General features: G+C 42.4%; 1 protein-coding gene across 2 annotated transcripts in view; it reads right to left on the bottom strand.

Annotated features, from left to right (window-relative positions):
* Positions 1-13,980, bottom strand: part of rcc1 (regulator of chromosome condensation 1) — a 28,658-nt gene that overhangs the window by 12,855 nt on the left and 1,823 nt on the right. For both annotated transcript variants that reach the window (XM_052036297.1, XM_052036296.1), the window contains exons 3-4: positions 6,384-6,574; positions 136-315 (exon numbers count right to left, since the gene is read on the bottom strand). In XM_052036297.1, the coding sequence (XP_051892257.1) occupies positions 136-315; positions 6,384-6,574 (371 nt within the window). The remainder of the gene's footprint in view (positions 1-135; positions 316-6,383; positions 6,575-13,980) is intronic.

Below are 13,980 nucleotides of genomic sequence, written 5' to 3'. Positions count from 1 at the left end.
TCACTTCCTTCTGGCTTTTCGTCGATTACCTTAAACCTACATCTTCTGGTTAGCAACCCACCGCTTTCAGTCTCAAAAATGAACATTATTTTAAATTGCTCAATTAAATCTCCCATTAGCCTTCCCACAGCTCACCCTGAAGGAGCCCCAGATGTAGACTTGGCCATTTTCAGTCAGAGCCGCAGTATGACTGTCACCAGCAGAAACTTGGACCACATGTTCATCGAGCAGAACCCGGACTGGAACCATTTCTGATCCATCCTGTGATGTATCCCGCCCAAGTGCACCTTCATCATTGCAACCAAATGTGTAAATCTGAGGATAAAAAAGATCAGTTGAGTCATTCCAGTCTGTTACAGCGGCAGTTCTGACCAATAGTCATCACTCAACTATCATAATCTGGTCATCTGTTTCCCTACTGTTTGTGGAAGTCTGCAGTGAACAAGTTGAACAATGTATTTCCAGTTTTACACCATGAGCAACAATTTGGAAAAGGTCTAATTAAAGATCACCAAAATGAACAGGTAACTTTGTTTCACTCTCTACAAATGGTGCTCAGGTACTTGCAGAATTTTCTGCTTTTAATTCAGATTTCCAGGATTTGCAGCGTTTGCTTCTGAAGACAACCTCATCGATAAGGTGCATTGACATGTCCCGTGGTGGTAAAGAGGCACCAGGTCATCTTACACAGACAGAAATAGAGTTAGCGTCAGATATTTGCATTTCATTCAGACCTGACAAATGATCAGCCACTGAAAACAGTCACTCCCATTCTTCTCCCATCGACTGACTCTGTGCGCTTCCTACATTTGGAACATTTACAAGAATGTTGCCAATACTCAAGGGCCTGAGTTATAGGGAGAGGTTAGGCAGGCTAGGACGTTATTCCTTGGAATCTAGGAGACTGAGGGGTAACCTTACAGAGGTGTATAAAATCATGAGGGGCATAGATAGGGTGAATGCACACAGCCTTTTTCCCCAGGGAAAGGGAACCAAAAACCAAATGGCATAGGTTAAAGGTGAGGGGAAAGATTTAAAAGGGATCTGAGGGGCAACTTCTTCACGCAGAGGGTGGTGCATGTATGGAATGATCTGCCAGAGAAAGTAGTTGAGGCAGGCACAATAACAACATTTAAAAAAACATTTGGAGAAGTACATGGATAGGAAAGGTTTGGAGGGATATGGGCCAAACATGAGCAAATGGGACCAGCTTAGATGGGCATGGATGAGTTGGGCTGAAGGGCCTGTTTCCGTGCTGCATTATTCTATAATTCTATTACAGGGCCTGACATACTATGAGTGAGCCATCTAATCACTTTTTCCTCAGAGCCCTGGAAAATCACACTCCTTTAAGTATTTATCCAATTCCCCTTTGAAAGCTATTATTGAGTTTGCTTCCACCACCCTTTCTGTTACTGGGTTCCAGATCACAAGAATTCATTACCTTTGAAATAAAAAAAGCTGTCAGTGATTCATTACAGATCACCCCCGGGTTACGAATGCCCGACTTTTGGACACTTTGTACCTATGAATGAGCCTTTGGGAGATGGGTGTGATGGATTTGCCAGCTGCTGTGAGGCTGCAAGCGTCTTCTGCTGGGTGGGAACAGCGTATTTTGTCAGCAACCTGCTGTAAGGTTGCCTACAATTGCATATAATGAAAGGGAAATTTGCTGTGCCAATTGACACCGATATAGGATGCTAACTTTCCTGTAAAACCCACAGAAGCTGATACAATAAGGATCCCCAGGAGAGGCCTAACTTCCTAAAAGCAATGTGCCATGTGCCAGTGTCATCAGTGTGTGGTGATTAGCAGGGATGCTGTAGCTGCAGATTCAATGTAGGACAACTCCCCCACAATCTGGTAGGGTCCCTGGTACCAACCCAGTTCCACACCTGGGACAGAACATCCATCGTTGATATATCCAGGGACCATATCAAGACATAAACGACCTTTTGACACCAGTCCAGATCCAATTCTTGGTGGAATTGCACAATACCAGTGGGTATGGATCTGTCACTATAACACTAGTATAATATTGATGGGTACAGATCTGTCATTCTACAACACTGAGGTGCAAGTCTGTCACCACTAACACTGGCGGGTATCATGAAGAATTTACAACACATCGTGTCTGTGCTGTGGGTACAGGTCTGTCGTAGTATAACACCACATCACCATAAAGTTAAGTGCAGGTCTGCTACAGTATAACAATAGGTAACAGCACAGGTGATTAGATGTCTGCCATAGTATAATACTCGGGTATAACAGTGGTACAGTATTGGTCCACCATATAACAATTGCGTTATTTACCGGTGTGTGTAGGCGTTTCACTGGCACTAACTGCAATTTCAAAGAGCTCCTTTGAAAAGCTTGCACAGTGGGCTGCAAGTTTCTTTGAATTATGACCCTGTTCCCTCTCCCCCACAATCAGGTTTTAAATCTCGTTAGAGGGAAATACATCGACACGATCCACAGACAAAGCTGATGCAAAGTACAGGGATTAATGAGGGCAGGCAAAAAGGAAATGGGTACAACTTCCCGACTTGGAGAAGTGGGAAATGTTTGCCCTCCGAGAGGGAGATGTGCTCAGCTAGCTTTTAAAAAATACTCATCTTTTATGTATACCTTCTGAATGGCTTGGAGCGTTGCCTTTAGAACTTAGTTCCGAATACAGAGTTTACCTGACCTCAAGGACTCCAGAGGGCCCTAGTGACTGTTGGGCAACTTTTGATTGATTCATTCAAATAAAACACATTCTTCCTCGTGTATCAAGGGGAGGCTCAGAGAAAGAACGTGAGAAATGTTGAAAAGCAAAATACTGCAGTTGTTGGAAATATTCCATGGTTGAGACAGCTAATATAGAGGAAAAAAAACAAATGTTTCTGATAAGATCAGCAGCCTGAAATGCTTACTGTTCCTCACTCCACAAGTGCAGCCAGAACTGTTCCCCATATCAGAGGTAAATAAAAATAGAGGAGATAAATTTAGGGTAAAGGGTAAGATATTTAGAGAGGATCTGAGGGACCTTTTCTCCATCCAGAGAGTGACAAGCAGCTGGAATACACAGCCTGAGAGAAGAACAGAAGCAGGGTCACCGACAGTATTTGATTTACCTCGGTATTGAAGGCTGCAGGCCAAGTGCTGCAAAGTGGGTTGACATGGACGTAGTGGGTAAAATAGCCTTTCTCTGAGCTGAAAGACTCTATAAACAGTACTAAGGTGATTGGTATCTAGTTACATGCAATTAAAGTAAACCATGTTTCTCACAAGTGGACCAGAAATGATTTAGATTGCAAATCTGGCTTTCTCAAAAGTTTTATGCATCAGTAGTCCAAAGGTATATATGAAGAATGGTTGCTAGAGGAATGGCTCACAATATCAATTGCAAATTAAAGGACAGTGGGTCAGGGTAATATATTGGCACAAATGAAGTTGTGGCTAAATAATAGAAATCAGAGAATCGAGATAAATGAATCGTTATCAGATTGTCAATCAGTATCTAGTGATGTGCCACCGTGATCAGTATTGGGAGCTCAACTATTTATAATCTACATTAATTAAGAGACTAAGTGTACCGTAGCCACATTTGTTGATGATACAAAAATAGGTGGGTTAGTAACCTGCTACAATGACAGAAAATCCTTGCAAAGGAATGTAGATGGGTTAAGTGCATGGACAAGTTAGCAGATGGAGTATAATGTGGGAAAATGTGTGGACATCTACTCTGGAAGAAGGAAAAAGTAAATCATCGAAATGGATTGACACTACAAAGGGACCAGGAGATCCGAGTACATGAAACATTAGAAGGTAGTATAGTTACAGCATTTGGTTAAGAAACTAAGAGAATGTTGGCCTTAATTGCAAGGGGCATGGAGAATAAAAGTAGAGAAGTTTTGATGCAACTTTCCAGCATGCTGTGTATAGTTTTGATCTCCAAATTTAACAAAGGATGTACCTGCATTGCAGGAGAGGCTCACTTGTTTGATGATTTGGATGAAAGGGTTGATATATGCAGAAAGGTTGAGGAGTTTGGGCCAATACAGACTAGAATTTAGAATAATAAGAAGTGGATCTTGAAACAAAAAAATTCTAAGGGGGGGACTGAAAAGGTGGACGTTTCTCCGAGTGGGCATATCCCAAACCATTTTCGGAACAAAGGCATTTAAGATGGGCAATAAAGAGGAATTTCTACTCTCAGTGCATTATCCATTTTTGGAATTCTCTGTACCAATACCAAGTGGAGATTACACACGTTTAAATTTTGAGGGAGTCAGGGTAATGGCAAGTACAGGAAAGTGGTGCTGAGGCAAACACAGGATCAGCCATAATCTTATTCAATACCGGAACAGGCTTGGGGGAAGCAATTGTTCCTTTTTCATATGACTTGAAAGCAAATAGAGGAAAAATTTATCTTGTTTCCAGAGGAATTCCTAGAGTTGGCTTATTATTTGGCAGTGGGGAAAGAAAAACATTAACCTGCACATTCAGTGTGCCAATTTCAAATATCATTGCATGATCACTAATGCACTAAACATTCATGAACCACCTACAGATCCATAATAGGGTTCCTTTCAAAGAATGCATTTTAAAAGGCAAGTGAATACAATTTCATACTTAACACAAATTATCTAAAATTTCTCACTAAATCACAGTCAACAGTAAATCTTAAATCAGTATTGTCCCCGTGACTAACTGAAATGTCACTATTTGCATTTGATTCAGAGTAATCAACAGCTGCTATGAAGCAAAGCTGTTGGTCATTAACTTGACTAACTCACTAACATCGATATGGAAGAATTAACAAATACACCACTTCTCAGTACACACCAATGAGACATCCCTGGGGTTGCTGATTTATTTCTGGAAACTTCACCTCAAGAAAGATATAACACTTGTATTCACCACACCAGGCCCTGAAGGGCCAAATTATAAGGACAAGTTGCATGAACTTGCACTTAAAAAGTTATAGAGCATTACAGCACAGTACAGGCCCTTCGGCCCACAATGTTGTGCCGACATTTTATCCTGCTCTAAGATCGATCTAACCCTTCCCTCCCACATAGCCCACCATTTCTCTCTCATTCATATGTCTGTCTAGGAGTCTCTTAAATGTCCCTAATGTACCTGCCCCCACAACCTCCACTGGGAGTGTGTTCCACGCACCTACCACTCTCTGTGTAAAAAAAACTTACCTCTGACATCCCCCTTATATCTTCCTCCAATCACCTTAAAATTATGTCCCCTCATGTTAGCCATTGTCGCTCTGGGAAAAAGTCTCTGACTGTCCACTCGATCTATGCCTCTTACCATCTTGTACACCTCTATCGAGTCATCTCTCATTCTCCTTCTCTCCAAAGAGAAAAGCCCTAGCTCACTCAGTTTATCCTCATAAGACATGGTCTCTAATCCAGGCAACATCCTGGTAAATCTCCTCTGCACCCTCTCTAAAGATTCCACATCCTTCCTATAAGGAGGCGACCAGAACTGAACACAATACTCCAAGTGTGGTCTAACCAGAGTTCTATAGAGCTACATCATCACCTTGCGGCTCTTAAACTCAATATCCCGACTAATACCCCGACGAAGGCCAACACACCATACGCCTTAACAACCCTATCGACCTGCGCGGCAACCTTGAGGGATCTATGGACATGGACGACAAGATCCCTCTGTTCCTCCACACTGCTTAAGAGTCCTGCCATTAACCAGGACCAGGTGTTACTTAATCCAGGTACTAAAAATGATAGGGCAGCTATTTATCTGGTGCTGGAAAGCAGAAGAAAGTGTACTTGATCTTTACATTAGCACTGGACTTTTAGGAGTGAAATTAGAAATTTTCTCACTTCATGAGTACTAGGCTAATTGAAATTGCAGGAGGCAGGATAGGAAGAAGCATAATCAAGTTATCAGTGGGAGCCTGTGGGCTTGTAATGGAAGTTGGTTCCCCGAGATGGAGATGTACCCAAAGTGTCACAGATATAAAAGTGGGAAGGGATTGGATCAGGGGAGAAAGTTTGGAGTCCAGGCAGGAAGAGATATGTTCAGTGGGGCAAGAGCAAGCTGAAAAAAAATGGATCTGCCCGGACGGTCCTGCTTGTGGATCTTGGGCAGAAGGTAGGACTATGCTGCACGAGGCTAGTCACTACAAAGTTGGAAGCCGTGAAAGGAAGATCTCTCGAAGAAGAGGTCTGCGACTGTGTGGAGGTAGTGGCCTGATGTTCGATACTGGGGTTATGGTCCAAAGGGAGATATGAAGATACTTCCGAGAGCTGACAATCGGCCTCTGCAAGATAGAGGTCAGTTCACCAGACCACCATAGCACCACCATTGGTCAGTAGGTTTGACCTAGACAAATGCAAGCCCTTGCTTCCTGTACTTACGTTTCCTGTCAGTCCAAGGCACACAGTATGCATTCCACCAGCCTCCACTTGCACAATCTTCTCTGGTAGCTCCTTGACCAAAGCAGGTTTCTTCCTCTCCATGATATCTTCCCCAAGGCCGAGTTGGCCAACATCACCCTGACCCAGCGTCAGGACAATTCCTGGGTTTGCCCCATGGGAGGAATGTGAGACTGCAAAGAAAGAAAGACAGATCAAGTTTCCAGCATCACCAGGAAAACCACTTAGGCTAAGCTTGTGCTTAGCTTAGAAGGGTGTCATATTCAAGAGATCTACAGACTAAAATTTAAATTTTTAAGACCCACACTACGCAGTGTAACACTATTTTGAGGTGCAGTCTTTCAGATGAAATGTGAAGCCAAAGCTTCAACTCTCTTAGCTGAACCTAAAAGATCCCACAGGTTCATAGAAGTCCAAAGGAGTTCTCTCTGAAGTCTTGGCCGACATTTGCCCTGCACAGATGACACAAAAAGCTTACCTAGATATTTATCACACTGATGCTTGAGGAAGGTTGCTGTGCATAAATTGATTGCCACATTTCTTCTATCACTACACAATCTCTCTGTTTCTGATATTGGAGAAAACAAGGGGACATACTTCGGACCACTCAAGGGCCAGATTGGGAAGAACATAGGGCAGAGGAAAACCAGAAATCCTCCACAAAATTAGTTTTAAAATTCAAAGCAGACATTGTAGGTTCTTCTTAGACAGGGTTATAGAACAAAGATGGCCAAATGGCGCAACAATAAAGAACTACTTGAATGGCAGTGAAAAAGGCTCAACAGGCTGAATGACCATTTTTTGTTTCTCTGTTTCACGAACCACTTCTGTGGAATATTCAGTAGATCAGAATCAGAAGCTTCCTTCCAAGTTGCACTGACATTGCCCTATCCCTGCACGTAGCAGTCAGCCACATCAAGGATCAACTCGGAGAGGTTCATTGAAGCCAGGAGCCAACCTTTATACAAGAGCTTACCACTGAAGTAGCTTTTTACACCATTTCTATACACTATTTCTATATCAGATCTCAAGTGACTTTTTTAAATTCATTTTTGCTGGTGCCATTGGCAAGGCCCATCCATAATTGTTCGAGAAGGTTACCAGTTGACTGCATAACTTCTACTGAAGATACTTCCACAGTGCTGTTGGGGGGGGAAGACTTCAAGGATTTAGAAATATTTGTAAGAATGGTGTGTGACTTGAAGTGGAGACTTTCTTTGCTAAACATTTAAAAAGAATGATGCTTCCAAAAATATGTCAAAATGTATTCTCCAAACCTTTTCACTGTATAGAAAAATATGGGAAAATATTGCTAAATATCTAACTTGCAAATGACAGCAAATTAAACATGTGCAGCAGCACATCATGAAGCCATTCACATTGAGGAGACTCAAGTGTCATTAGGTTACCTGACCTGGATGTCACTGAAACAAATGGGATGACAGAAAGACTGGGTACCTGATTCCAATACCGTCACCATGATACAGAATACTCATGTCTTAGGTCCCTCAGGTTCAAGGACAATTTGCTTCCATTCCATTTCTGTAGACTCGATTTGCCTTATGGCAAAAACCATGGAGACCCCTCTGTAGTGATCACAATCGAGTTTGTGCTCTTTCTTGATAATCAAAATTACAGCATTACCCAATCCCCTTAGCCCAACTCCCACATCTGGGAAGAGGAAAACAAGGCTGTGAATGCTTATCACAAGTTCCTCTCAACAAGTATTATGACTTCAGCAGGGAAACTGCCTAATCCCAAGGGCTTCAATTTCTTGTCAGTCTGGGCTGACAGCAAAGTTTGCTGAGGAATGGAGTCAAGGGCACTTGCATCAAGGATGGAATCATGGTGGAGAGAGTTCTTCAAAGAGCTACTTCTAATAAATGCCTCCACCTATCACCTCCCAGCATCTGTCACTGTTCCCACTCTTCCCTGCTCCATCTGCCAATCACCCCTCCTTACCTGGATCCACCTATTACTTGCCAGCTGTCAACCTACCCTTTCCCCTCACCTCTTTATACTGGCTATCTCACCTTTACTCTTTCAATTCAGATAAAGGGCCTTGACCCAAAATGTCAACAGTCCATTTCTCTCAACAGATCTGCCTGACCCACTGAATTCCTTGAGCAGTTTGTTTTTACGCTCCAGATTCCAGCATCTTCAATCTCTTGTTTTTCCAACAAATGCCGACTGCCTCTCTATTATTGATAAGCTCTCCTCCATTTTTTGCTCTAGAGTGTGGGCATTTGAGGGTTATGCAACACTTATGAATCTGTGCATGTCATTGGCAGTCAGTGTGTCCCTGGACCTTGTGCACTCTTTCCTCACATCATCTGTTTTTAGCTCATGGGTTTTCTGTTGGACGTCAGTCTTCATGTGCATAATCCAATCTGTGACATCTTGCATTTGTGGTTAATTAGGTCCTGATAATTCACATCAAACAGTCCTTGTGTTTGCTGGTAGGGAAGCCAAAAGTGTATTTGTAGGTGCCGATTAATGTGAACCTTGGGGGAATCTAGATTCTGTGGACACTCTGTGGCCCCAGTCAGAGGTCGTCAAGGCACATCCTCATTTTCTAAGATCAGCTTTCTTGTTTGCAGGGTCTCTGAAACCTTCAGCTTTATTTTCTTTTGCTGTCATTATTTTGGGACCAGGCCAGTGGAGATAAAGTGGATTAGGCAGTGGTCATGCGCCAGAGTAGGTCATTCTTGATGCCAAAATCTATCCCATGAAGACAGCACTTCTCTTCTGTTCTTCCCTTCCAGAAGGTGTATCCACTGCTTCCTTATACGAGCTGGTTATTTCCTCTTCATCAATCAACATTGACGTGAAGGACTGTGGAATTCTCAGCCTATCTCAGCAGAACGATGTTCAGTTTTGTTCTGTCGGGGCTATGCTCAACTACTAATATGCTCATAACCCCAAAATTCATACTGAAGAGAAGATGCCCCGTGACTTCTTCGAACATGGGACAGCTGTCGCACACAAGCTACCACACAGATTTGGCAGACTAAGAGCCTTGGCCAGAGCCAAGGGCATTCAAGACACTGGAGACCAAGCTCTGCTACATGGATGTTAACACACACTTGGGTGGGAATGTGTAGACACTCTCACACACACTTTAACCCACTGCCATCTCCTCACCGCCCTTCACTACCCACCCTCCTTTGACCCTTCTCAGTCTCTATTCTCTCTGACCCTTAAAGATCCTCCACCCCTACACCTCTGTGCACCCTATCACTCAGTCTCTTTCCTTGCTTCAACCTGAACTCCTTTCCCTTTCTTTCTTCCAATTGTCCACTCTCTTTCTCCCTTTGTTCCCTTGTGTGTGCAGAAATGATGCTTGCCATTAGAAAACATTTTCTCAAAATTTGTCTGAAGAATCTAACACCCCAGTCAGTTTCCAAAGAACAGCTGGGTTTAGGCAGCTGTATCCAAGAATGACTTAGCACTGCAGGGGAACATACAAAACCTTGCCAGGACATCATTTACAACGATTTACTTTCAAGGCGTACTATATGAGAGCAGAGCAAGTGCATAGATGCCACAGCAACTTCATTACAATCTTAAAGAACACAGCAAGAAGTGGTATTTTCTTAATCAAATATTCATTTCTTCCACTACCTGCAGACTTGCAAACAACATTGCAGCTAATTACCAAAGATTCTTCAAAAGCAACTCCCAAATTCACAATTTCTGCCATTGGAAGGACAACGTGACCAGCGGCGTACTCTCCTCTGAATTATACAACATATGGCTTGGAAATACGTCACCTTTTGTTCATTGTCTCTGGGTCAAAATACTAGAATTCCATGCCCAACAGCACTTCCTCCACATCATCTTATTTTGTGATACAGCTAGATGCTTCACTGCATCTGCTGAGAACATATTACACAAGTATTAAGATGCCTGTTGGAATTTAAGTGATTGCTCCACCTTTAATGACCTTCAGGGCTTCTTAATCCATGGATATCATAAGTTTAAAAAATATCTGATGGCAACTTGTTACATCATACTCGACAAAGTGTACGTTGAGTTCCTCCAGTATATTTTTTTGAACCATACTCAACAAGGGCTTCCATGTTTAACATAAAACATTTTGCTCAGGTTCAGCTGTCAAAGAGTGATAGAAATTAACTATGGAAAAGGTTCATGCTGGGACCACCACTACAGCCAGACTGGATCAGAAGTACCAGCACCAAAAGTTTAGGGGCAGAGGTGGAGGGGTGGCTGCTCACAGCCTCCCAAAGCAAAAGGACTAACTTCCTTTATTATATCTGGACTTGATCCTTCCAGACACCCATCTTTCATCCTGCTTTTAAGAGAGTGTTGAGATATCAGAAGATGGACTGCTGAAATACATTTCAATCCAAGACAGCAGTGCTTTCTCCAACATAACACATGCCTAACAGAAAAATTTGAACCTAGACAGCTAGGTAATGATTTTCATGCATTTTAACTAAGCCTGGCCAAAATATCACCTATCACAAAAGAAACCCATGGCAGCAGAGATCCAGTCCCAAGTTCATATCTCCTCAACTAATTGACAAGCCTTTACTTGAGACTACACTTAGAGCGTTATTCAGCCTTGAAAAGCAGCAAAGCTAAACCCAGGCCCTTTGCTCATTGTCTACTTAAGAGCTCCTTAGACAGGATTCAGTGAACAGCTACTGAAACTTAATTAACAATTCAAAACTTACAGTCAACATGCTACCGAACTGGGTGCCTTTACCCAGTTTGAAGCTGAGCTTGCTTTGTTACTTACTCTTCTGAACCCTGTATTCTTTGACAAAGGTGCATCCACTTCCCAGCTCATGATATCCACAGCTACAAGAAGCAAGTAAAAGGTGACACAATCTTTCAAGTGAAGCCAGTAGTGAAAGTTTAGATTTTTACTCAATGAACACAAGGACATAAAGAGGCCTCCACGAAGGCAGTCAGCACTTACTGAGACAATATCATCAACCAGCAAGACTGACACTGCGGGAAAAGTAGCTGTGATGTCACAAATAGGGCCAAAAGAAAAAAAGGATCAAACCACTGCACATGTTCTCTAGCCCTTCCCAAGAGATCATATGTTCATGAAGTAAGAATACAGGGGCACAATCACTTAGTGTGATGCACAGAGGATGCCATGGTACCAGAAACATTAACAAAACAAAAACAGCAGACCTCATCAATAGAGTCTGCAGACATCATAAAGCCATATAGCGATGTTCGGTCAGTTTAAACTGCCTTCAGGAAATGCCATTTTATTTCCCTCGCACTTAAAACAGAGGTCCCATGGAACTTCTGGATATCAACTTCTTTAATCCCCTTCCTTGGTGGGACTCACCCCCAACATTCGTGGTATTTCAAGGAACCGATGCACAATTGATCTGCTACTTTTAATATGTTTGGTATAGATCCATGAAATTACGGATTATAAATCTATGTAACTGTCAATTAACCAAGAAAAAAATAAAAGCAAACTGTTTATCATAATCCTCACATCTTTTATTAATCGAGCAAACAAATGCAACTGGGCAAGCAATGCATCAGAAACTGTCAGGTAATCTTTGCCAATTTGTGTAGTTAGGTATAGCCCAAGCAGTGATGGAAAGCTGTGGCTCCAACCTAGCAAAGGCAAGCTAAAATCCACAGCTGGCACACCACCGAGATAGAACAGCAAGGACCCATTTATACATGCCAGCACCACCACTACTGCCAGTCTGGATCAGAAGTATCAGCATCAAAAAGTTTTGGGGCAGAGGTGGGTTCACAGCCTCCCAAAGAAAAAGGACTAGTTTCCTTTACTATGTCTGGACTTGATCTTCCAGACACCCATTTTTCATCCTGCTATGAGTTCACGTTCCTCCAAAACTCAGCTGCCTGTATCCGAAATTGCAATAAGTGCGATTCACTTTGTGATTCACCAGCCTGCACCGACTCCCAATATGGCAATGCCATAACTTCAAAATTCAAAACCTTCCACAGCCTTGCCCTTCCCTGTTTCTGTGATCAATATCCAGTCCTGAAACCTTCCAAGATATTTGCAGTTCCCCAGTTCTGGTCTCTTGCCAATCACCTACTACCTTTGCTCCGCCATCGACTGCCAACATCCTACATTCTGGAATCTACTCCCTCCTCAGCTTGTCCCTTGGATCAGACTTGCCCTAAAGTTGTCTAGCAACCCAGTTTGTTGATAACACAAGGCTGCCTACCATGCAAAATACATCAGGACCAGTCCAGCAAACATCAGAGACATACATGGGCAGTGATTGATAAAGGAACTACTAACCAAGAGTCAGCTAACCCATAAAGACCATTCTCCCAATACAATTAATTCCCTGTTCATTGTTTAATCAGGTGTTCACAGTCTCGTTCAGATTATCAGATGCAGACATCACTAGCAAATCTGCCATTAACTGCCCGTCCCTAACTTACGCATAAAGGAAGCAGTTAAGAGTTAACCACATTGGCCAAGACAAGGACTGTAGATTTCCTTCCCTTAAGAAGGTTTAGTTAACCAAATTGAATTTTACAACAATCTAGTTGCTATCTGGTCATCTTAGATTTACGTTACTAAATTTATACAGATTAAGTTATATTATGAGATTATTTTCCAGATATATTACTTGAATTTAAATTCCACAGCTGTCACAGTGGGGGGTTCAAACCCATGTCTTTCAATCAATAGTCCAGGTCTCCATAAACAATACTACTTTGTTAGGAGTTTGAGATTTGGTATGTCAAAGACTCTTACAAATTTCCTTTGATGTACAGTGGAGAGGATCCTGACTGGTCGCATCATAGTCTGACATGGAGCCTCCAAAGCACAGGATCGCAAGAGGCTGTAGAGGGTTGTGGACTCAGCCGGCTCCACCATGGACACCACCCTCCCCACCATCCAGGACATCTTCAAGACGTGGTGCCTCAAGAAGGCAGATGGAGTATGCTCTATCATGCTCTATCATCATCTACCGGATGTTCACTATCCAGGACATGCCCTCTTCTAGTTACTACCATCAGGGAAGAGGTACAGGAGCCTGAAGACCCACACTCAATGATTCAGGAACAGCTTCTTCCCCTCCAGCATCAGATTTCTGAACAGTCCATGAACCCATGAATACTGCCTCATTATTTTTCTTGCACTATTTAGTTATTTTCATAATTTATAGATTTTTGTGTCTTTGCACTGTACTGCTGCTGCAAAGCAACAAATTTCAAATGTCTGGGATAATAAATCTGATTCTGAGCTGAGAAACTTAATATACCAGAGTTCTCAAACAATGAATGGAAAACAAATCCCATTTCTCAGAAATTGGTCCTAACATCCCACTAATCCATCATTTTGCCAAACGTGCCACCAAATCTTCATCTGTGTTCTCCCATAACGTTGACCTACATAGTTTCGGTACAAACAAAAATGCCTCAACCAACGCAGACCACCAAAATGTCATACTTAACCCATTCTTCTCTCTATAAAGAGTCCAAGCACTCTCCAAATACTGAGAGCAGACTGCTGTTTTATCAATCAATATATATTGGCCGATCGAACACAAAAAATTAAAGTTGCAGAAAACATGAATAATTTACA

This window comes from Pristis pectinata, chromosome 22, assembly GCF_009764475.1.
Source record: "Pristis pectinata isolate sPriPec2 chromosome 22, sPriPec2.1.pri, whole genome shotgun sequence".
Lineage (NCBI taxonomy): Eukaryota > Metazoa > Chordata > Chondrichthyes > Rhinopristiformes > Pristidae > Pristis > Pristis pectinata.
The sequence above is the reverse complement of the archived record's forward strand: the minus strand, read 5'-3'. Positions and strand labels throughout refer to the sequence as shown.